Source organism: Xyrauchen texanus, chromosome 47, assembly GCF_025860055.1.
Source record: "Xyrauchen texanus isolate HMW12.3.18 chromosome 47, RBS_HiC_50CHRs, whole genome shotgun sequence".
NCBI classification, from domain to species: domain Eukaryota; kingdom Metazoa; phylum Chordata; class Actinopteri; order Cypriniformes; family Catostomidae; genus Xyrauchen; species Xyrauchen texanus.
This window is the reverse complement of record NC_068322.1, coordinates 7,978,950-8,004,751: the sequence shown is the minus strand read 5'-3', so window position 1 is coordinate 8,004,751 and position 25,802 is coordinate 7,978,950. Positions and strand designations below refer to the sequence as shown.

The 25,802-nt window shown below is 38.2% G+C and overlaps 1 protein-coding gene across 1 annotated transcript; it reads left to right on the top strand.

Moving 5' to 3' along the window:
- Positions 1–12,295: 12,295 nt before the first annotated feature.
- Positions 12,296–25,519, top strand: LOC127639022 (F-box DNA helicase 1-like). The gene is made up of 21 exons (XM_052120832.1): positions 12,296–12,420; positions 13,567–13,728; positions 13,824–14,287; positions 14,870–15,000; positions 16,092–16,224; positions 17,064–17,254; positions 18,569–18,643; positions 18,733–18,818; positions 18,910–19,078; positions 19,412–19,631; positions 19,726–19,813; positions 20,020–20,106; positions 20,316–20,452; positions 20,554–20,650; positions 21,603–21,766; positions 22,197–22,272; positions 22,434–22,637; positions 22,720–22,845; positions 23,687–23,793; positions 23,911–24,045; positions 24,268–25,519. Exons 1-21 carry the CDS (start codon positions 12,402–12,404, stop codon positions 24,433–24,435), a joined length of 3,039 nt encoding a protein of 1,012 aa, XP_051976792.1. The 5' UTR covers positions 12,296–12,401; the 3' UTR covers positions 24,436–25,519.
- Positions 25,520–25,802: the final 283 nt, after the last annotated feature.

Sequence of the window (25,802 nt, the reverse complement as noted above, 5' to 3'; positions counted from 1 at the left end):
TAATGATGTTTTCTATTTCCAAACTCTACCTCTAAACCTTACCCTAACCATCACACAAACATGTGCACATCATTAGATGAGAACTCACAAGTGTAGACAAACCTGTCCACACATACCAAACATAGCACACAGGTCAAAGTCTGAGTTTATGCAAGAATTCTGTTGTTTGAAATAAATGACAGGTAACAAAATAATTTGTCTTTTCTGTGCAGCACAATCAGATTTAACTGTGGCAGCATGGTTAGGTTTAACAGCATATTGGAGCATCATTGCAAAATATGACACTCCAACCCAAGTGGTTTAGAAAAATAATGCAATTTAACAAATAATTACTTTTTATAATGTCTAAAAATAAATCCAATGAATAACTTGTGATGATATCTAGAAATTAAGTTTGTTACAACATTGGCTAAGAGCTCAGCTAATGCATGCAGCACTGAAGCCATCTACTGAACATAACTGTCCTTTCACATTATTGTTATTTTTGATCCAGCAGATGTCACCAGAGACCCCAATGCAAGACATATGTATAAAATAAGAGTTTTGACACTCTTTCAATTTACTGAAACTAAGGTTTATATTGAAGTTAAGGTAACATAAAATTAGCTTATTTTATATGAAAATGAATGGTGTCATTTAGAGCCAAATGAGGTCTAAATACCATAAAATAATGCACAACCTTAGTGTTTATTAATTTATTGAAGTTAGTGTTATTTTTAATTTTCTCCCCTTTTCTCCCCTATTTGGAATACCCAATTCCCAATGCACTCTATGTCCTCATAGTGGCGTAGTGACTCGCCTCAATCCGGGTGGTGGAGGACAAATCTCAGTTGCCTTCATGTCTGAGACCGTCAATCCGTGCATTTTATCACGTGGCTTGTTGAGTGCTATTCTCTGCAGCATCCACGCACAACACACCATGTGCCCCACCGAGAGCGAGAATCACATTATAGCGACCACAAGGAGGTTACCCCATGTGACTCTACCCTGCCTAGCAACCAGGCCAATTTGATTGCTTAGGAGACGTGGCTGGAGTCACTCAGCACGCCCTGGATTCAAACTCGCTAATTCGGTGGTAGTCAGCGTAAATACTCGCTGAGCTACCCAGGCCCCCGAAGTTAGTGTTATTACATTTCTTTCAAAAAATTAAAAAAATGACTAGTTTATTGTTATGGTTCAAATTTGACCTGAATAGTACAAGTGTGATTCTAAAGTACACCAGAGTGCACAAGGATTAACATGTTATATAACTAACAACCACAGAATATTCAATACAGCAAACATGTCTGTTTCTGTCAGTTGGCTATCTATCTAGGCTTATCCATACCTTTGCCTTTATGCATCTAAAGATCACTGGAACAAGTCTACCACTTTCCTGTATCACAATACAACAGATTCACCCAGATAAACACACTTCTATAGAAGTATATGCCGCCCTATGCCCAAATATATGCTAAAGGACCAAAAATAGAAAGTTTTCTCTGGTATCAGACACAACAAGTTAAACATTAAACTGATAGCAGAAGTTAACAAGCCAACAAAATGCAATAAAACATAGACCCTTTCTTATATAGGCACTGTACTTGATACGATCACCTCAAACAGAAAAAGATGCCGTCTAATACTGGCATTAATAAGTGACCATGCATCTGTCACATGGGCCTCATAACTAACAGCTGTATGGACAGAAAAAGCAGGTCACTATTAGATGAGAAGACCAATCAGCTTAGCGTGTGGTGGGGTGACAAAACCCTTAATAGGAAAAAATGGCAGGCAACTGATATACACTATAACCCGCAACGATGATATTGGCAGCTTGAGTTTTGCACTCTTTTTAAAACTGAACATTCTGACATAATGTATGCACACTTGTCATTCCATACCTGTATAACTTTCTTCTGTGGAACACAAAAGGAGATATTTAAAGCAGAAGGTCAGAGCTGTGCTTACCATACAATGAAAGTGAATGCTGACCACAGCATTCAAACAAGATTTTCATTGAATAACATAAACGTCAGTCAGTTTCTCACACAAAGCTGTCATATTGCTTCAAAGGACTTGGAATATATAGCAAACAAGTCCTATGAATTACATTTTTCTCCCATTTTCTCCCCAATTTGGAGAATGAATCTCAGTAGCCTCCGCGTCTGAGACCGTCAATCCGTGCATCTTATCACGTGGCTTGTTGAGCACGTTACCATGGAGACATAGCATGTGTGGAGGCTTCACGTTATTCTCCACGGCATCCACGCACAACTCACCAAACACCCCACCTAGAGCAAACCACATTATAGCGACCATGAGGAGGTTACCCCATGTGTCTCTACCCTCCCTAGCAACCGGGCCAATTTGATTGCTTAGGAGACGTGGCTGGAGTCAGCACACCCTGGATTCAAACTTGTGACTCCAGGGGTGGTAGTCAGCGTCTTTACTCGCTGAGCTACCCAGCTCCCCCACACCCATGGATTACTTTTAAGATGCCTTTGGTGGTGTTTTTTTTTACCATTCCCTGGTCTCATCCCACTAGAACAGATCTGACATTCTGCTAAACCTTTTTGGTGCATCAGGGAAGAAAGAAATGCATATAGTCTTAGAACAACATGAGGGTGAGTAAATGATGAAAGAATTTTCATTTTTGGAAGAACTATCCCTTTTAAAGACAATAGGCGGAATAAACGTTTAAAAAGCGTGTGCAAGAAGAAGAAAAAATCTGTAGTTGCAGGAGTGAAGGTGTTAACAAGAGGCATTGTGTCAAAACTAAACTGTCAACTATTTACTACAGTCATTAAGATTTGTAAGAAGTGTTAATATTTCATTCCCACATCTAGAGCAGAAAGTTTAAAAAAGGTCAATGTGAATACGTGACCATGTCCTTCAAATGCAATAGGGCCAATGTACATGTCCACAAACTGCATATGACAAAATTCTTATGTCATCTGACATCGTATCTCATATCTGTGGACCCAGTTCAGGAAGAATGAGAATGTCATGGGTAATTTCAAGCCAGGATTGCATAATTCTTAACTGCCTTACTATTGCCTAAACCAGCATGTGACTTATCCTCAGGTTAAAATCCATGCTATTTCCACCCTAGTCTTCATAAAATGAACATTACTATAAATACATTTTTGCAAACTGACTTTTACCTACATTTGGCAGACACTTTTATCCAAAGCGACTTACAGTGCACTTATTACAGGGACAATCCCCCCAGAGCAACCTGGAGTTAAGTGCCTTGCTCAAAGGCCCAACAGTGGCATCTTGGTGGTGCTGGGGCTTGAACCCCCGACCTTCTGGTCAGTAACCCTGAGCCTCTACCGCTGAGCCACCACTGCCCCCTGAAGCTTTATATTATTTCCTGCAGTTTCCTGGTGAAATAAACACTAGAGGCACTACAACAACTGTGCGTTTTATTCACTTTCATATAAATCACGAGTCACTAATAAAACTGCTGGTTATGAACACCTTTTCTTTCACTCTATTACTCACATACTGCTATGTTATGATATTAAAAAACTTTAAAACTAAAGCATTATTTGAAAAACAATATATTTTAACACTTGTATTACAGAACATTTACACACTTATTCCAGTGTGATTCGCTGCCGTGGTAGTTCACCTCATAGAGTGTTGGACTTTTTACTCCAAAGAGCAAGGTTCGAGCCCAGACAAGGACACTCGACATGGAAGTAAATCCAAAGTGACACAGAAGCAACAAGAAATTACATGGTTGCTGCAGAAAAAATTAGCTTTTCATGTCGAATATGCTTTTAAAACACTATTGGTTAGGTTTAGACGTTGGTTAATTATTAATTATTATAAGTCTGTTTTGTTCATCTCTCACTTATCTTTTAGAAAACTACTGGTTACATTTTAGGTTTAGGCTAAAGATTTAGGTTAGGGTTAGGTGAACCCTATAGCCCAAAGTGTACTTTAATTTGAAGCAAACACCCCGCATCTGCATACAGTCGAACACAAGCCTTTCAAAGTATATTTGAAATTCGAATGCTTCGGTACCTCTTGCCAGATGGCAGGAGGGTGAAGTGTTTGTGTGAGGGGTGTGTGGGGTCATCCGCAATGCTGGTTGCTTTGCGGATGCAGCATTTTGTGTAAATGTTATCTTCTTAGCTGTCCTCACTATCCTCTGCAGGGCTTTGAGGTCCGAAACGGTGCAAGTCCCAAACCAGGCAGTGATGCAGCTGCTCAGGATGCTCTCAATAGTCCCTCTATAGAATGTAGTGAGGATGGGGGTTGGGAGATGTGCTTTTCTCAGCCTTCGAAGAAAGTAGAGATGCTGCTGGGCTTTCTTGGTAATAGAGCTGGTGTTGAGGGACCAGGTGAGGTTCTCCACCAGGTGAACACCAAGGAAGTTGGTGCTCTTGACGATCTCCACAGAGGAGCCGTCGATATTCAGTGGAGAGTGGTCACTCTGTGCTCTCCTAAAGTCAACAAACACCTCTTTTGTTTTGTCCACATTCAGAGACAGGTTGTTGGCTCTAAACCAGTCCGTTAGCCACTGCACCTCTCTGTATGCTGACTTGTCATTCTTGCTGATGTAACCCACCATGGTCGTGTCATCGGTGAACTTGACGATGTGGTTCGAGCCGAGCATTGCTACACAGTCATGAGTCAGCAGAGTGAACAGCAGTGGACTGAGCACAGAGCCCTGGAGGGCCCCAGTGCTCAGTGTGGTGGTGGTAGTGATGCTGTTCCCGATCCGGACTGACTGAGGTCTCCCAGTCAGGAAGTCCAGGATTCAGTTGCAGAAGGAGGTGTCCAGGCCCAGCAGGTTCAGCTTTCCAATCAGATGCTGAGGAATGATTGTGCTGAATGCTGAGCTGAAGTCTATGAACAGCATTCAAACACATGAGTCCTTTTATCTAGGTGGGTGAGGGCCAGATGGAGGGTGGTGGGGATGGCTTCGTCTGTTGAACGGTTGGGACGATACACGAACTGCAGTGGGTCTAGTGAGGAGTGCAGCTGGGTCTTAATGTGTCTCTTGAAGAGCCAATCAAAACACTTCATGATGATGGGTGTGAGTGCGACAGGAGTCGTTGAGGCAGGACACTGAAGACTTAATTGGCATGGGGACGATGGTGGTGGCCTTGAAGCATGTTGGAACGACGGCACTGCTCAGAGAGATGTTGAAGATGTCGGTAAGAACATCTGCTAGCTGGTCTGCACATCCTCTGAGCACACTTCCAGGAATGTTGTCTGGTTCAGCAGCCTTCCGTGGGTTGACTCTACGTAGAGTTTTCCTCACACCGGCCGTGGTAAGACAGAGCACCTGGTCATTGGGAGGAGGGGTGGTCGTCCTTGCCACCACGTCATTCTGCGCCTCAAACCGAGCGTAGAATCGTTTAGCGCATCTGCTTCTTTAAACGAGACGGCCTTTGTAGGACAAATGGAAACGGGACATAACATGTTTGCTATGACAGAACACCACTCTTTAACAAGCGGAGTAGGATGTGTTTCATACAAGATCTGGCAACTGGACATCCTTGGAATAATATATTTATGTGATTATTCATATAACGAGGTTTGGGCCATACAAATTACGGGAGTTTCCTGGGAGAAATAACAAAACGGGAGGTGGGTGGGAAATGGGTGTGAAATACGGGAGATTCCCAGGAAAAACGGGAGTGTTGACAGGTATGGTCACACGTCCTGTACGCAGATGCTCCGCGTTCGCGTCTGACCGAAGTATACTTTGGGCTTAACCCTACAGTTTTAAGTTAAGGAACAACGTTTTACTCTAACCCTAACCCAAATGTCCATCTTACAAACCTTGTCTGATTACAACATAATTTCACTTGTTTTTGGCACCCTCTGCTTGACAGTTCACTAGGAAACTGCAAATGTGCAATGCAGCCCGTAATAGAAAATGTTGCCATGGTCACGTAAATTTTATGAGATCAGGCTGGCTATTTCCGTTTCATTTTTTACACTTTCTTGTAAAATATTGTTAATTATATTTAAATGTTGATTACCTGAAGCACTATAATGTAAACAGTCCAAAAGTTCAAGGCTACACCAACCTCATTTAACCTTTAAATGATTCACAATATATACTGATAGATGCTAAAGGGTGTGTAAGACTCTTTTCTATTATTTCATGTGAAACTTCCTTATGCAAAACACTGTATACTATTATATAACACTGATATTCCACACACACACACACACACACACACACACACACACACACACACACACACACACACACACACACACACACACATGTTGTGTTTCCATGTTTTATGGGGACTTTCCATAGACATAATGGATTTTATACTGTACAAACTTTATATTCTATCCCCTAAACCTAACCCTACCCCTAAACCTAACCCTCACAGAAAACATTCTGCATTTTTACATTTTCAAAAAACATAATTTAGTATGATTTATAAGCTGTTTTCCTCATGGGGACCGACAAAATGTCCCCACAAGGTCAAAAATTTCGGGTTTTACTATCCTTATGGGGGACATTTGGTACCCACAAAGTGATAAATACACGCACGCTCACACACACACACACACACACACACATACTGTATACAAGAATATTATATTAGTGACAAATCAGGAGTATTCAATGGAGGGCATATATTCCGAAACACATACACGGAGGATAAATATGCAGAGCAAAATGACCAAATCTGGCCTTGTTAAGAAAGAGAACCAATATTTAAACAAATGTTTTTTTATAACTACTTAAATATGTATTTAAGTAAATCAGGGTGGTTCCAGCAAAGTTTCCAAAGAAAATTATTCAAATATAGACGTGCCTCATTTAACCGAGGTAATGACAACACAAACCAAGCAGGCACAATCTGTTCCTACAATGTTCCTACAATGTACTCTGTTTTCCACACAAAGAACGGAGAGATCTGCCAAGATTACAAACAAGTTTTTTCTTTCTTTTCTTGTCTTCAAACATATAGTTTGGATACCTAGCAAATATCTAAAGGAGTCACTGATCTCTTTCACGGTGCCATTTGTCATATACACATACATTTTGGAGGTATCAGATAAAGTTGCATGTTAGTAGCTGCTTCAGATGGGCACAGTTGAAACATATCTTTCATCACAGCTGAATTTTTATCCTTTAACACACAAATCCTAGAAAATTAAACAAGTGATTTGAATAAAGAGCAAAAAACACATTTAATTTAGCTTACAATTGTATAAAACAGTGATGATTTTGAAGGACATACAGTACCTGATAGAAAGGGGAAAAAAACAGCTTAGACCAGAATGAATACCCATGCTGGTCCAAGCTGGTTTATGGTGATTAGTACTGGTTGGTGCTGGTCTAGCAGGTAGCCCAGACCATGTACCACTGAACATGGGAGAGGGAAACATCTTCCTTTTTCTCCTCAATTTGGAATGCCAAATTCCCAATGTGCTCTAAGTCCTAGTGACTCGCCTCAATCAGATTGGCGGAGGATGAATCTCAGTTGCCTCCCTGTCTGAGACTGTCAATCCATGCATCTTATCACATGGCTTGTTGAGTGCATTACCGCAGAGACCTAGTGCGTGTGGAGGCTTCACGCTATTCTCAGCAGCATCCACGCACAATTCACCACACGCCCCACCGAGAGCGAGAACCACATTATAGTGACCACAAGGAGGTTACCCCATGTGACTCTACCCTCCCTAGCAACCTGACCAGCTTGGTTGCTTATAAGGCCTGACTGGAGTCACTCAACACGCCCTGGATTCGAACTTGTGACTCCAGGGGTGGTAGTCAGCGTCTTTACTCGCTGAGCCACCCAGGCCCCTCGATTGTAATTTTTCAACCCGAGAGGCCTCGCTGAAAGATTCATATCCATTTTGTCTGCATGGGTTAGCAGAGCTGGTGTCAATTTACATTCTCATTGAGGCCTATCAGTGTTATTCCATGACAGACAACAGGTCCTAAGACATGATTTTTAAGTTGAGGATTCAGTGTCTTTAGTACAATGTCATTTTAGTGCCATGGGGAAAAAAAAAAAAAAAGATAATAAAGTACTTTTGTAACCTGCTGAGAGTAATCCATTGATCCATTGAAATGCATCCATTTCTTCAACTGTTAATAACTGCAGCATCAAGGACCTTCAACACAGAACGATTAATCTTCTTTGAATAATGGCATTCGACAAAACTTTTCAAACAGCGTTTAAATGTAAGAATGATAACATACCAGGAGGCACTACGCTGAATTGAACAGATATGCATATGATGTGAAACAGAGAGAAAAGGACAGAAGAGAGGACATATGATAGTTCACTAAATTTAGAGGATGGTGAGAAGTGCATTCTACAACACATTCATCTTGTAGGTGATGTCATTTACAGTCTAGCCATGAGGGAACTATAAAGATTGAGCCCTAAACACACACACACACACACACACACACACACACACACACACACACACACACACACACACACACACACATTCCCTTATCAGTATTCTCGTGATTTACTGGAGTGTTACAGTCATTCTGCACACGTGCAGCTTCACATGGGCCAAAGTTCCCAAAGTCATCAGCAGCATATGGAAAAAACTATCAAAAGAAACCAAACACCACATGACAAGCTATTAATATGTTTCCCCTCTCAAATACCAAAATTAGGCTAGAAAGATCTGGTAGTCCAATGAAAAAGTTACTGTGGTTCGTAATGGCAAAAACAGGGCCAAGATTTTTACCTGAATGAAAAAGCTATAGATAGTTTGTGAGAAAAGTGACAAGCTGACCTTGTCAAGCTAAAGTATTGATTTTTCACTTTCAGTATCCACACCACCAATGTTTAACCATTTCAAAATCTGAACTTCAGACAAATTCATTCTTTATGGTGTATGTCAATGAAATTTATACACTTTATATGTACTTTATTATCCATGCACCCAACTTCCCAAGACTCAAGACTCACCTCTTTAAACACTTTGGCTAATCATGACATGCAAACACACAAAAAGCCTGTTTTGACGTTATTTGCATTAACTTGAAGTTGCTTAACACATAATCCCTCTCTGTTCCTTGCAGGTTACATCCAGAATTGCATGCTTGCCATGGTATTTCTCTTGCACATTAAAACCAAAGCCCTTTTTGTTACCCACTCAGGCTAAGAGCATCTCCTATATGCTTTCAATGTGAATGTAAGAGTCTAGTAGTCTAATCTTCAGAATGTACAGTGCAGTAGGTTTTGGCTGATGTTTAACATGTGTACCGCATACAGTCAGCTAAATTCAAAATAAGATCATTTACTTGGAAAACAAACAAGGTTGGTGAACCTTCACAAAATCCATCTTCCAGGAGGCCTAAGGACAAGCTTCACGTCAGACTCTTGAACTGGACCCAGTGTAAGAAGCCGACGCCACGTGTTTGGCCAGTGAACTGTTTCACCAACTCTCTGCTGCCATCTACTGGAAATAGATTGATAAGCACCAATGACAACAGAATCAGATGGTCGGGTTTGAGTTCAAACCGATGGCAAAAAATGGCATGCACAAGCAATTATTAAATAAATACATAGTTTTAATAATAATGTATTTATAGTCTATATGATGTATAGCAAACAAATATTATGTGTGGTTGTTTATCTACATTTTTAATTGCCACTGCCACGAAAATCACTATCGGACAAAAGCAATAATGTACTAAAGAAAATCTATAAAATACTGAATGAAATATTCCTGTGAAATTTAGACACTATGTACGAGTATTACAGTATATTTTCAACACTGTAAAAAAAATAATAGTTATGGAAAATAATCAGAATATGCCATTTTAAAAACAAATCACCATATTTAATATAAAATGTACAAAAAAATAATATTTTAAATACATAATTTCATGAAATAATGAAATAATTCAATAACAATTATATAATTACTGTTATGTGTGGTAGGGAAACTGTAAGCAAAACTGACTATGTTGGGTTGTTTATCTAAGTTTTTAATTGATGAATACAAAAAAATCTAATAATCACAAAAATCACTAACACACTAAACTAATGCATAGGGTGACCAAACGTCCCGCTTTACCCGGGACAGTCCCGGTTTGAAGAGGTGTGTCCCGGTGTCCTGACAATTAACTAAAAAAATGTATTATGTTCTGGTTTCAGCTTGTAGGCTCACTGATTATTTTATTCTTAAATTAACCCTTGTGCAACCTTTGGGACATTTTTGTCTCTTTCATTTACATTTTTTTAGATCATTTTGGCTGTGTTAATGCCAACGGCAAAACTTTTGCCAAAGGTGTGCATTTTGTGGGGGAATTTTGATATTTCAACTTCAGTTCCTATAATACATCTATAATATACTGTGTACACAAAATAGTTACACGCAAGACCTTAAGTACAAAAATGTCCCCCATTGAAACTGCACTATTTGATCCCAGTGCCATTAAAGCACAAAATCATGAATTCAATGATATTATGCTTTCATTCTGGAGCCCTGGCATCAAAATTTTAATTTGTAATAATTTACAACAAATGGCACCATTTTCCCTCATGTTTAGCCTATGGAGCAAATACATGCTTTTTTCCTATTTTCTGTTTGCTGTATTATAGAGCACTGCAGGCCAACTGAATAAATGATGCAGCTAAAATTGTGTGGGTGTGTTGGTATGGATGTCAGAATGTGTTTTGTATGAGTTTATTGAGAAATGAGCTAAATCAGACAACGTCACATTCAGACGGATACATTGCACTTTTTTAAGTAGTACAAGCACCTAAATCTTGAGATGTGGGGATTGCATTTTTAATTTTAGGTTCCATTGCTGTGAATTTTGTGTTAAAATGTGTACCTGACATGACATTTCATAATTACACATGCAATATGACATCATATGGATAGAATAGGCTACATGGAATTTGTACATTAAAAAAGCTCAAATGTTGTTAAATCGTGAAAAACTAAATATAAAAAAAATATACATTTTCACAAACTATATATACATTTAAGTGCAAAAAAAGTGCATTTTGCATACCCTTTTGTTTTATAAGTTTTCACACCCCTATTAGAATGTATACAAATATAAGAGATAAAAGATCATATTTTTAATGAAGTACTTCAAAATCTATATTACACAACATTCATTCTAATATACACAAGTCATCCTGTTCAAAAGTTTGCCTCTCTTTGGTTATCGTGTTGCCTTCTTGAGCATCAATGTATATTTGCACCTTTTGTAATAGTTGTTTGAGTCCATCAGTTATCCCAAGTGTCAAAAGCTGGATGTCAATATAATAGCCACTTTTGAGAAGAACTCAAATGTGCAGAAGATGCTGGGAAACCAAAGAATGTACAGTAATTGAAGGATTTTTCTAAAGAAAAGTGGGCAGCTTCACTACTCAGGACAAAGCAGGGATTCATGAACAATTATTACACAAACAATCATTGAGACACACCATATTAAGAACCAAGGGAATGTAAAATTTTGAGATCATTTGTGTAAATTCAGTGGCATATATGGAAAGTGAGTATCTGTTATGTCAAATAGCTTCTTCAGGACAGTAGTAAATAAAAACAAAATGCAGTTTTTATATTCACTTTTATTTAAAAAACAACAACAAAACAACAACAAACAAACAAACAAACAAAAAATTTAATGCTTTTCCATTGTAAGTATTCTTTGTGAGTGAAATACCCTATCCTTTATTTACATGTAGGGCCTAAACAAGCATACCATAGAGCACAAGTTATGATTAAAACTTGCATTAAGCGTACAATATAAAAGATTATGCATAGTGGCAATCTAGTAGTTTCTAGCCCTTTTTTAAATTATTACAGCGATGTAGCCCCCGGCACCTTATTTTTTCTGCATTTGGCCCCCGACCAAAACAGTTTGGACTCCCCTGCTCTAAAGCAATAATGCTCTAAAACCAGAGAATATTTAGCAAAACATCTATGAAATACTGTATTAAATATTCCTGTGAAAATTAGACACTATGTATAAGCATCATTTTTTAAAACAAATATTTATTATATACTGTATATATTCATACAACATTGTAAATACTAAAAGTGATAGAAAATTATCAATATAAGCCATTGAAAAACACAACAGCTTCATTCTGTAAAAAGAACATTATATATATTTATATAATTTGATATATATATATATATTATATTATATTTTATATATAATATATATTATATAATATATATTATATACTTATATATTTATTTATTTTTATTTTGGCTTAGTTAAAACAGGTACTGATTGACACGTGTCACTAAAAACTTTAACTTTTATTTTGAAATAAATTGCAGCTTTTATTTTTAGAAAAGGCGCGCGGAAATGTGTGCGCCATGTGAAGTTGTTTGTTTATTTATGTATGCGCTTCCTGTTAGACTTCTAAAATCTGACATATCGGAGATCAGGAGAACCGTCTCGCCGTCTGTATGTAATGGAATCGTCCATGAGAGGTAAATCTATGTGAAAATATGCCTGCTTTTGTCCTTTCCCTTTAATTACCGTCTTGTTTGTGGTTGTTTGGTTTGAGTGGACTTTTGCGAGTTGCTAATATAGTAGGACCTAACATATGTTTTGCTAATTTAAAATGAATTAACACAATGTTCTAGCGGTGCTGCAGTAATATATCATATTTAGCCAAGATCTTGCAGATTGTTACATGTCTATCTATGTCCCTGCATAAAAAACAGTTTTAACCTGCCTTAGCTGGTCTAAGTTGGTCTCCCAGCCTGATCAAGGTGCTGCTCAGCTGGTTCATTTCCTGCCTGACCAGCTTTAACGAATGGTTCACCCAAATAATGTAAATTACCTCATCATTTACTAACCCTCATGTCATCCCAGACTTACTTTCTTATACAAAACACAAATTAAGATTTTTATAAAAAAAAAAAAATAATAATATTTCAGCTCTGTTGATCCATACAATGCGAGAAAATGGTGACCAAAACTTTTAAGCCCAAAAAGCATACAAAGGCAGCATAAAAGTAATTCATATGACTCCAGTGGGTTTAATCCATGTCTCCTAAAGCAATATAAAAGGTGTGGGTGAGAAATATATCAATAGTTAAGTCATTTTTACTATAAATCTCCACTTTCACTTTTACATCCACATTCTTTTGTTTTTTTAGTGATTCACATTCTTAGTACATTTTGCCACCTACTGGTCGTGGCTGATCAAAGGTGACAAAATCTATCTGGTTCTCACCCAAACCTATCATATTGCTTCTTAAAACATACATTTAACCAATGGAGTCTTATGGATTACTTTTATGATGCCTTTATGTGCTTTATGGAGCTTCAAAGTTTTGGTCACCATTCACTTGCATTGTATGGACCTACAGAGCTGGAAAAATCTTCTAAAAACCTTAATTTGTGTTCTGTAGAAGAAAGAAAGTCATACACATCTGGGATGGCATGAGGGTAAGGAAATGATGAGAACATTTTCATTTTTGCATGGACGTTCCTTATAAAGATACCCCAAATCCTCCAACTGACCAGTCTGACATGGCTGGATGACCAGCTATGGCCAGCCAACAAGCTTAGACTGTTTTTTTCAGCCAGTTATTGGCTTGTTACCTGTCTGATGTGTTTTTATGTAGGACGGGCCAAACGCAGACATTTGGGGCCATCAGAGTGTCAAGATCTGGTCAAAAGCAGCATTGGAAACCAATGTCTTACACAGCCTTTCAATGTCAATCTGTACAACAGAGATGCCAACCGTGGACTTCAGCCCAGAACACCCACCAAAAGAAGCAGACAAGGTGTAATTCGACTTCAGTACATCATTCTGCTGGAATTTGTGTTCTAATAATGCACAATTGTCCCCTTTAACACCTTTTTAATTTGGCTGTTAAAGCTGCAGATAGTGTGGGAAAACAGAGGGGCATCACAGAGTTTTTCTCTGTCACTGGATTCATCAGCACCAGCCCTCAAAAAGGAGACAAGACTCCAATCGAGCAGGAGGAGGATGAGGAACCCCCTGGGCATCTCACTCCAAAACAGGAAAATGAGGAAGGAATCAATGATGACATGTTCAGTGAGGATCTGGAGGCAGGTATAAATTCAATTATTAAAGAAGAAGAAGAAGAACTAGTCCTGGTGAAAAGAGAGGTAGATGAGGAGTACCCTGTTGATAGCTTACCTGATGCTCACTACGGGCTGCTGGGAGTGCAGGGCGGGCAGGCAGTGCCCCAGGGTCATCTTCAGGACCTGCCCGAGGAGATCCTGAGGACTGTGTTTGCATATCTACCAGCGGACGATCTGTATCGACACATCTGCCTAGTTTGCCAACACTGGAGGGCCGTTGTTATGGATCCACTGGTGTGTTGCTATAAACACTACAGGGAAATATTTGGACACACTAGATTTATGTTTCTCAATCATGATTTTAAAAACATTTTGATTTAAAGGTTTGCGCTTAAATGCTTCATTAGTTTTGTAGACAAATATACTGTAGATTGTGCCTGTGTATGAATTTCTTTTTAAAGGTAAATTAACTGAGTTGGACCTGATAGGGGGCTACTTTGAATAAGTTAAAACCTGTGTTGGTTTTGAATTATTTGAATGTTTATCTAAATATTTTTTCATCACTAAATTCTTCCCGTGCTTCCATTTGTAATATTCATAGTTTTAATGACTTTGCTTTTAATCTGAAATTAGTAATATTACAGAAAGTGTAGGTCTGTCCAAATTTCTAATAGTATAGTTTAGGTATTTATAGAAATAGGAATATTAAGGTAATAAATTATAAATATTTTGTGTTGAACTAAAGTGTTAGATGCATTATTCAGAGAAGAATAAATCTCAGTAATGATATATACACATGCATACATAAATGTACTGTAATATAGACAGACATTTGTCTGATGACAGTATTTTGACATCTAATTAATTCTATTCTAGTTTCTTCCTTGGAAGAAGTTGTACTACAGATACCATAAGCAGGAAAATATGGCAGTTGAGCAGGTGAAGTCTATCCTGGAAGAAAATCACATAAGCAAAAAGCATGACCTGTGCCTTCTCAATATGGTGAGGTATGAATGCATGATGCTCAATCAGTAAAGTAACAGAGTGTGGGTGCTAGATTGGCCTGCCTGCGGTCCTGACACGTCTCTAATTAAGAATTAGTGGCAATTTATGTGATGCAAAATACTGCAATGAAGGCCCTGTGCAGTTGAAGACCTGCATATTAAATGAATGGGGGACAATTTCACTTGCTGAGCTTAAAGGAACCGTTCACCCAAAAATGAAAATTCTCTCATCATTTACTCCCCCTCATGCCATCCCTGATGTGTATGACTTTCTTTCTTCTGCAAAACACAAATGACGTTTTTTAGAAGAAACTTTACGCTCTGTAGATCCATACAATGCAAGTGAATGGATGCCAAAAATGTTAAGTTCCAAAAAACATAATGTTAGCATAAAAGTAATCCATTTGTCTCCAGTGGATATATCTATGTCTTCATATATGAAAGGTGTGGGTTAGAATCAGATAAAAAATTAAGTCCTCTCTGCCCAGTAGGTGGTGATATGCACAAAGAATGAAAATCACCAAAAACAAAAGAAGAAGATTGTAAAATTGAAAGTAGAGAGTGATAGTAAAACAGGACTTAAATATTTAACTGTTTCTCACAAGGCTTTTTTTTTGGAGCCTCAAAATTTTGGCACCCATTCACTTGCATTGTATGGACCTACAGAGCTTAATCTGTGTTCTGCAGAAGAAAGTAAGTCATACACATCTGGGATGGCATGAGGGTGAGTAAATGATGAGAGAATTACAATTTTAGGTTGAACTATCTCTTTAACAAACATGTCATAAGTGCTTAAGCATTTAATTATTAGAAGAAATTATGTTACTTGGTGGTAAAGACTCGACTGTCCCAATTTTTCTTTTGACCGTGTTGCATTCATCTGGTTTAAAATGAGTAAAACATAAAATCATTTGTTGTTGTTGTGCTTTCAATATAGCCCAGGTTGAATCAAATTTACAAATTGCATCTTTTTATTAGAATTTTCCATACTGTCCCGACTTTTTCAGAATTGAGGTTGTTCAGGTACTTTGTTTACATGTCACATGAGTTTATTTTCCACCTGTTTCAGTCTGATTTTTTAAAAAAAATTTCAGGTACATGTCTCAGTTCAAACACAGTAAGAGAGTGAATGTGAAGGACGTGTTGGCGTGTGTGAAAGGACATCGGCTCTACATCCATGCTGAGGCCTGCATCAAACACAGACTGCCAGACATTGTGGACGATGAGGTACTGTGAACCCACAGTCAACAATTACTGAAACTACTAGTTTATTTTAGTGGTCATTCTTCAACAGAGGCCTGCTAAAAGCATCTATATAATTTTAAGTGTTTTCTCATATGCGTTTCATCTGCCAAACTTTGTTTAACCTTAAAAGGTATAGTTTACCTAAACTATGGTTTTCTCACTCTAGTCTTGTTCCAAACCACTTTAACATTCTTTCTTCCATGGAACACAAAAGGAGATTTTGGGCAGAATGACAGCCTCGGTCACCATTCATTTCTTTGCATCTGTTTTCCATACAATAAAATGGTGACTGAGGCTTTCATTCTGCCCAAAATCTCCTTTTGTGTTCCATGGAAGAAAGAACTTTTTTTTTTCTCTCTCTCCTTTTCCCCCAATTTGGAATGCCCAATTCTAAGTCCTTGTGGTGGTGTAGTGACTCGCCTCAATCCGAGTGATGGAGGATGAATCTCCATTGCCTCTGCGTCAGAGACGCGCATTTTATTACATGGCTTGTTGAGCACATTTGCAAGGAGACATAGAGCATACGGAGGCTTCACGTTATACTCCGCAGCATCCACGCACAACTCCCCACATGCCCCACAGAGAGTGAGAACCACATTATAGCGACCATGAGGAGGTTAACCCTTGTTAATCTACCCACCCTAGTCACCGGGACAATTTGGTTGCTTAGGAGACCTGGCTGGAGTCACTCAGCATGCCTTGGATTCAAACTCGTGGCTCCAGGGGTGGTAGTCAGCGTGTTACCCAGGCCCCCAATGAAGAAGTGGTTTTGATTTTAAATTTTACAATTTGTTTGTTTGTTTGGTTTGACTGTATTTTAGGGGCCGAACCCATGGTCTGCCATGTCCCTGATATTGATACTGGCTGACGCAGTGAAAGATGTCTTTGACCTGGTTGCTCTCCTGCAGAAGTCTGGATGTCTGCTGACAGCAGGGGGAGTCTCTGAGTACCTGTGGGCCGTGGCAACTTTGCTTTTGGCCATGAGAAAGAACAATATAAACATAAGCAACAGGTTAGGAAAGAACTTGCTCTATTCATTCTGTGACTAACACAACCAAAACCATGTAGTCACCACCACAGAGACTTTCTAGGGTATTTTCTTTTTTTTTGATGTGGTGCTATGCGCATAATAAAGGTCAGATTGATAGATGGCAAGAAAGAGAGAGAAATTAAATGGAAAGTCCTGCCTTCGTGGTAAAAGAGCCAATCACCTTTTAGATACAGACATCACCTGTCAGTCAACTCATGCGCATTAGCTATACAAGCCAGGAAAATTGCGTTATTCTATTATATACATGTATAATAGACCTTATTCACGCTAGCACCTTCTTTTATCTTGAATGGGAATGACAACAAGGCTGTTTTCACATCTGATTTCCCACAACTCATGTTGTCTGGAGTTCTTTGTATACTGAATGTTCTTGGACAGATATTTTATCAATGATTTGTCCATAGAACGATCCAAAATACTGTAAGTCTATCCCTCACAGCCTCGCCCATTAAAAATCAAAGATGCAGCTAGTGTGAATAAGGTCTATTTATCTATCTAGAATTTATGATTCCCATATTATCAAATTGAATTGCTGATTTGAAATATGTTCTTTGATTGTAATCTTGACGGACCGTTTTTTTAGATTTCGGTGTTCCCCTATTCAAGTAGAGAGGAGCTGCACTGCCATGACTTGAAATAGCCTCCCAAGACCGTTCCATAGATGGCCGACAGTGGACTGACTTGCTAGAAACACTGTTTTAGCCTGTTTGAACTTTCCGTTCGTCAAAGGGATTTGGGGAATTTTTGATAATCCGCTGTGTTAAAACTTTAATTCTGATCAGTTAAAAAAGTCATAGACCTTATTTTAATGGGAATGACAACAAGGCTGTGACTTACAGTCTCTCCAGTGGGCTATACTGCAGTTGTTTAGGGTCATTTTCGTGGTCAAAACATTGATAAAATACCACACAACATGTGTTGTGGAAAATCAGATGTGATCTAGGAGCTTTATACTGCTTTATGCCTTTCCTGCCAGTGAAGAGACTGTAAGTCCCTCACAGCCTCGTTGTCATTCCCATTAAAAATCAAAGATGGCGTTAGCATGAAAAAAGTCTCTATAGCCTCCCTTGTCAGAACAGTCTTGAGATCTGTGGCAAGTTTCGTAGATGTTCCATGAAAGCTCTAGGTCTAGGAGGAGTTACAACCAGAAATGTTGTTCTTTGTTTAGAGATTTTAAAAAACTAAACTTAAGTAAACAATATCTGTAAAATAATAGTTCAATAATTTTGAAAGTGATCTAGATGATTCTTCCGTTTTTGCATTTCCATATTTTAGGTGGCATTACAACATATTCTATGTACTGCACTTAATGGAGAATGCACCACCTCCTCCGGGCTTACAAGACAGCAGGTGGGCGGCTGATATAATAATGCTTCTAATTAATTGTAATGAGAAGGGACTGGTTGAAATTAACCAGTCATCATCGACTTCATCCGCAGACAGCTTTATATCACTCATGAGCAGCGGCAGATTCTTAATCATGACATCCAGAGACATCATGTCGTAAAAATTATGGCTTTTGCAGGTAAAGAAATCACATCCTAACTAAAGTGAGTATCATAATCATGACAAATGTTACTCCGCTTGAAGATGAAACTGAAATGCTCTTATTGCAGGCACTGGAAAGACGACCACACTTGTGAAGTACGCGGAGCAAAGGCCACAAATGCGTTTCCTCTACCTGGCCTTTAACAAATCTGTGGCAATGCAAGCTCAGCGCTCTTTCCCAACCAATGTAGAATGCAGTACTGTCCATTCTATGGCCTTCAAAGCTGTTGGAGTGAGGTCAGTTTAAACAACTAAGAGATTAAAGTATCCAATTTACGTTTGGGCCAGTGGCTCCTGTTTTTCTCTGTAAACTAAGTGGGGAATTCTCTAAAACTGAACCACAGTCATAAATAGCTTGTTTTATTTCCACTGGACATTAATAGCGTGACTTTAAGTTGCAGGTTTTTGCGCTTAATACTGCTTGCAAATGTTTCCAGTGAATTACCCCTGTATAATCAATCCGCCATAGCCATAGGAAGTGATGCACTCTCCTCTTGTTACATCTGTCAGGACTTGACTGTTTCTTTAGAGTGTTAATGCACTCCTTTGTACCTCTCTCCTGTTACAAAGGTATAGAAAGATCAATAAACTGTCCAACAATTTGCAGCCGTTTGAGGTGGCATGGATATTGCCTGAAGGGCACGGGGGATTTGTAAATGCTAAAGTGGTGACACAAACGGTCAACAAATTCTGGGCGTCTGTAGACCAGCGAGTCGGCCCGCAGCACGTTCCAGAAGAGTACAAGAATACAAACGGGCTCCTTGAGTTCCCAGGCGAACGAGAGAAAATGGTAAAGATGCACTGTTAAATCAATTTACACTATTGAATTCAGCTTTTGAAGATTTTTATGTTGGTGTTGATCTGTCATGCATTTCTATATCCAGATATTTGCAGGTATCGCACAGGATTTATGGGACAAAATGGTAGAGCTGCAGCCCAAAAGAGAGAGGGTGTACAACATGACCCATGATGGTAAACAGTAAAAAATTTATCAACTTATATTTATTTATCAGATATTTCAACACATTGGGGCAGTAATTTATACATTTTAATTCTGATGGTATGATTTCCTTTCAAGTTATATGACTCCACGGCAAGTCCCATAGACAAATCCAAAAGTCGTTTTTCATTTATTATTTGTAATAAGTGTAAATAAATTCTCTTGATTGTTGCGACAGGTTACCTTAAACTCTGGCAGTTGACAAGACCAGAGCTGGACCGTTATGATGTCATTTTTATTGATGAAGCTCAGGATTGTACACCAGGTAAAGACAGGTGTAGTCTGATTAATTAATTAGTTATAGTTCATATATTATATTATATTATAATATTTGGATAAATTTGTATACATGTATGCATGCATGTATTTAATATAGTATTTGTTGAAGAGCTGAATCGTGTTGTTTCATATGATTCTGTAGTGTGTTGATTATGATCATGTTTTTGGTTCTGTTTGTGGTGTTTCATTTTCCAGTCATCATGGACATCATGCTCTCTCAGAGCTGTGGAAAAATCCTGGTTGGAGATCCCCATCAACAGATCTACACTTTCAGAGGAGCTGTCAATGCTTTGCATGCTGTTCCTCACACACACATCTACTATCTCACACAGGTACACAAACACAAAGACAATTCCAGATAAAATGAATAATTAAGTTTCCACAATGATAAATGTGTTGCACGTGTTAACATCACTACTCTGGTTCTTTGCAGAGCTTCAGGTTTGGCTCTGAGATTGCCTATGTTGGTGCTACAATTTTGGACAGTTGTAAAAAAGTGAAGCAGATATTGGTTGGTGGGAGTCAGGATGGTAAGTTAAATAGATTATAATGGGTGAAGGTCAAGAAAAAGAACCATATTTAAACATCTGGAAAGTAGATTTAAATTGTAACATTTTATTTATATATATATCATGCCGCCAAAACAGCGCCAACCCGCATCTCAGAATAGCATTCCGAGTTGCTATTCTTCTCACCGCAGTTGTACAGAGCGGTTATCTGAGTTACCGTAGACTTTCTCTGTTGACCTCTCTCATCAACAAGGCATTTCCATACACAGAACTGCCGCTCACTTGATGTTTTTTGTTGTTGTCACCATTCGGGGAAATTCTAGAGACTGTTGTGCTTAAAAATCCCAGGAGATCATCAGTTACAGAAATACTCAAACCAGCCCGTCTGGCACCAACAATCATGCCACACTCCAAATCAATTAGATCAAAAAAAATGTCCCCATCCTAATGGTTGATGTGAACATTAACTGAAGCTCCTGACACTTATCAGCATGATTTTTGCACTACATTGCTGCCACACGATTGGCTGATTAGATAATCGCATGGATGATTGTTGGTACCAGATGGGCTGGTTTGAGCATTTCTGTAACTGATGATCTCCAGGGATTTCCACACACAACAGTCTCTAGAACTCAGAATGGTGCAAAATACATCCAGTGAGCGGCAGTACTGGCAGATGGAAATGTCTTGTTGTTGAGAGACGTAAACAGAGAATGGCCAGATTGGCTTGAACTGACAAGGTTTACAGTAACTCAGATAACCACTCTGTACAATTGTGGTGAGATGAATGGTATTCTGAGACGCAGGTTGGTGCTTTTTTGGCAGCACGAGGGGGACATGCACAATATTAGGCAGGTGGTTTTACTTTTGTGTCTGATATGATCTAGGCATGCTCTTTCTGAGATTCACCCACTTTCAGACCACTCATATATTAATATAGCCCCACTTTTTTGTTTTGTTTTTGTGCTCTCAGGCTTTGTGAGAGGAGAGGACAGTCAAACCTTGGAAGGTTTGAAGTTGGGGCAGATGCTGCTGAAAGGGAGAGTGGCCATTCTCAGCCGTTGTAACATCACTGTATTTAGTGAAGCTGTCCGACTCACAGATGTCAACCCTAGCTGCAAGATCTACATTGTGGGAGTGAGTGCTTTACACATTTACCTGACTGATGCATTTATGCAACAAAGTGTTAAGCAATAAGCCTTTCTCTTCCATGTCAATCTATGTTTTTGGCTCAATTCTGCCACAACTGGCAACAGCACCATGTGACAAGACTTTTTTAATTTTTCAGTTGTTATTGGAATCCCATTGCACTTGGTATCCCCACCAACAGTGAAATCTCAGTGGTCCAAACTCCTGCACCAATAACTGTACTTTAAACTTAAAATATGTTCTGAGTGGCTTTGATTTTATTTGCTTAATGCAGCACTTCATGTTCATAAAAATTACTTAACGCTCAACATATCTTGTTGCATCTAATTATGACATGGTGCTACATTATGTGTGGATGAAATCAATTTGCTCACACATTTCTTGTTGGTTTTAAAAAAAAAAATGTCTCTGATTTCAGGGTGTTGAAAACTTTGGACTGGAGAAAATCATGGATATCTGGGTCCTGATGCAACCAGAGGACAAACGCATAAAGGGTGAGTCACATCTCAAAACCACTCTAGATTTGTATCTAATATTATCCTAACCTTAACTGACTAAAGGTTGTTTAAAAGATTCTCAATTTTCATTTATTCAACCTCATGACATCCCAAACCCATACAACCTTTCTTTTTTGGGGTTTGTTTCTCTGCCTCAGAGAGCCTCACGATCAAGGATTACTTCATCCGGAGATTCTGCAAAGACAAGATGGGTGGATACAGAGGTCTAAAAGGATATGCCATGGCCTCGGAAGATCGCGAGCTGGAGGCCAAGGTAGCTGTGGTGGAAAAATACAGTACACGCATTCCAGAGCTGGTACAGCAGATCTACCGTTGTGCCCAGAGAAGCCCTCTGTGTGCAGGTAAGGGAGGCAGACACAGAGAAAAAGGCTGCATCTTTGCATATTAAATATCTTTATTTCTCTGATTGTATAATTTTTACAGATTTTATCCTTGGTACGGTCCATAAGTCTAAAGGGCTGGAGTTTGACGTAGTAGTAGTGACAGATGACTTCATGAAAGTTCCATGTGCCCGACACAACCTGCAGAGCGTGGGTGGTTTAAGCAAGGGTTTGTGAAATTTCTTCAAGAAAGCATAAATAAATGGCTCCACATTTAATGTAAGAAGAACTCTTACCATTACAGTCTCTGGACAGCCTCAAAGCCTTGGTATTATTAGCCAAGTGATTGTCTGCACACCTGGTAGATCAAAGGGCCCAGGATGTGAAATGTGTTGGCACAGACGGACTATATTTTCACCTACATTTTGCCATCAATTTAAACCAATCAATGGAGAATATTGTATTCCTTTCTGATACACTCTGCTGCAATCTGTTGTAAACAGCTAATTCCCTAAAGGTACATTTTGAAGGTGATCACATTTTTTTTGTTTTTTTTTGCAAAGAGATGTTTACATAGAAGTCTTAAAGGCACAGCAGTTAAAGCCGCATCGGTGGGATAGTTGAAAAATGGCCATGAAAATGAGATTTGTATATTTTTTTGGTGCAAAAACTTTTAATAACATGGAAAAAATAATAATAATGGTAACACTTTAAAATAAGGTTCCATTTGTTAAGAATAGTTAATGCATTTGGCATCATCAACAAACACTTTACAATATATTATTTACAGTATTTATTAATTTGGTGATGTAATTGTTAATAAAAATGCAATTGTTAATTGTTAGATGATGTTAATTCAAAGTGCATTAATATTAACAAATACAACTTATGACTTTAAAAATGCTAAAATTATACTGAAAAAAGTATGTGTTAATTAACATTAACTAAGATTTATAAATGCTTAATAAATAATGGTCATTGTTAGTTCATGTTAACTAATGTTGTGAACTATTGAACCTTATAGCAAAGTGTTACCAAAATAATACCAAGTATTTTCTCTCTGGCTGTAGGAAATGTCCCAGGTGATGAGTGGAACCTGTTATATGTGGCTGTCACACGAGCCAGGAGAGCTCTTTACATCACTAAAACCATCAAAAACATCCTCACATTTACTGGAGTGAGTTATTGCTGTCTATATGTACATTTAATCTTCCCTTTAGTCTTTATCATCCATTATTAAGCCAAAGGAATATCCAGATTCATCATCCCTATACCTAATTCTTATGTGCCGCAGGAGTACTTCCTAAGGTCAGAGCTGACCAGCACGCTGTTAAGTAAAGACCCGTCTCTCCTCTGCTCCATTAAAGACTGTAACAATAACATCACGGGAGACGCCGTCCTCAGCATGTGCAGACTCCCCATCAGATGCGTCAGTGTCCTTTTTATCTTTTTGCTCATTTGTCATTCATTTAGCCATTATTTGTTTCATTCAATTTGCTTTGGATAAAAGTATCTACCAAATAAATAAATATGCCTAGTTATACAGTAATCGTGAACAAGTCATGGAGAAGTATTGTTCAAAATGTGTGGGAACCCTGCCTATTGTAATGAGTGTATAGTTGGCTATTTTTGTTAAAAATGTGTGTTTCAGATGGACAGTGAGGACGAGGGAGGTGTTCTGTGTTTGACCTGTGTGGAACAGCGCATTGGCCCTGTCGCCTTCCTGCTCTCCCCTCCTGAGCGGGTCCAATCCATGCACTATACAAGGGAAAGAATAGACCAGCCCATCAACGTGGCCATGCTGTTAGCTCTGCTATAAGAGTTTGTCCATGTGAATGCATGTTCTCATTCTTTGAGTGGCCTTGTGCATTTGTGTCTTACAGAGTACTTTTTCCAAACCCTCTGAAACATTAAGGTTACATTTGTGGATGGTTCTACGTCTGGAGCTAAATGTACCTGTTTAATTCTATTTCAGTATTTACAGTAACTGTTTTTAATTGTTGTAAACGTGTCTATGCTTTCTCCTTTATTTTGCTGTTCCAGGATCTCTCATTGGGTCTTGCCTTTTTTCTTTGGAAAACGGTTAACAATGACGTAACTCTTTTAGTTGGATAATAAGCAGTTTGGCAGCTAAAGTTTGTTGCCTTTTAAGGGTTCCTGTGCAAGCCTCCTGTTTAAATGACACAACAGTGTTGAGGACCGCTTGTGTATAAAATTGTGTTATAGTTTGTGCAGTCATTGAGTAGAAATGTCACAGATTTTAATACTAATGTAATTTATGGTAAGTCTAATAACCATCCAGACATCACAGCTGTATGTAGTGTGATTTAGACTAATGTGAGCTTTGCACTTTTATTTCTAGACATTAGATATTGATTGATTGTCTAATCTTATTGTTTTTTCAAAGGCATTTTTATTTGTTTAAAAAAAAGCATTATATAATTTTGTATTACATTTTTTATAATTTCTACTACAAAATATTTGTTTGTGCTTTGCTTTATATTGCATATATTTCAGCAAACAATTTCTTATCCAAAGTGATTTTTAAACAATTGTTTGAGAATTTAAAACATAGTTATATAAATACTAACAGTATGTACAGTGCATTCGGAAAGTATTTACAGCCTTATTCCAAAATGTATTAAATTAATTATTTTCCTCAAAATTCTACAAACAATACCCCATAATGACAACGTGAAATAAGTTTGTTTGAAATCTTTGCAAACTGATTAAAAATAAAACCCGAAAAAAATCACATGTACGTAAGTATTCACAGCCTTTGCTCAATACTGTTGTTGAAGCACCTTTGGCACCAATTACAGCCTTAAGTCTTTTTGTGTATGACAAGCTTGGCACACCTATTTTTGGGCAGTTTCTCCCATTCTTTGCAGGAAATGTGGAAAAAGCGCTGTATATGTATGTTATTATATATATATATATATATATATATATATATATATATATAAAGCCAGAAAATCTTAAAACTAAATGTATATATTGTAATAAGTGGATTGTGTTGTTTAAACACCTTTTTTGTTTATAAAACATTCCTAAAACTTTTTATTAAAATATTTTATATTTAATCATTAAAATCATTGCATTATGCAAGATATGACATCATAAATGAAAGCATGTATTAGCATTTCATTATCATAGTATCATCTATTATCATATTGGCCACACGTT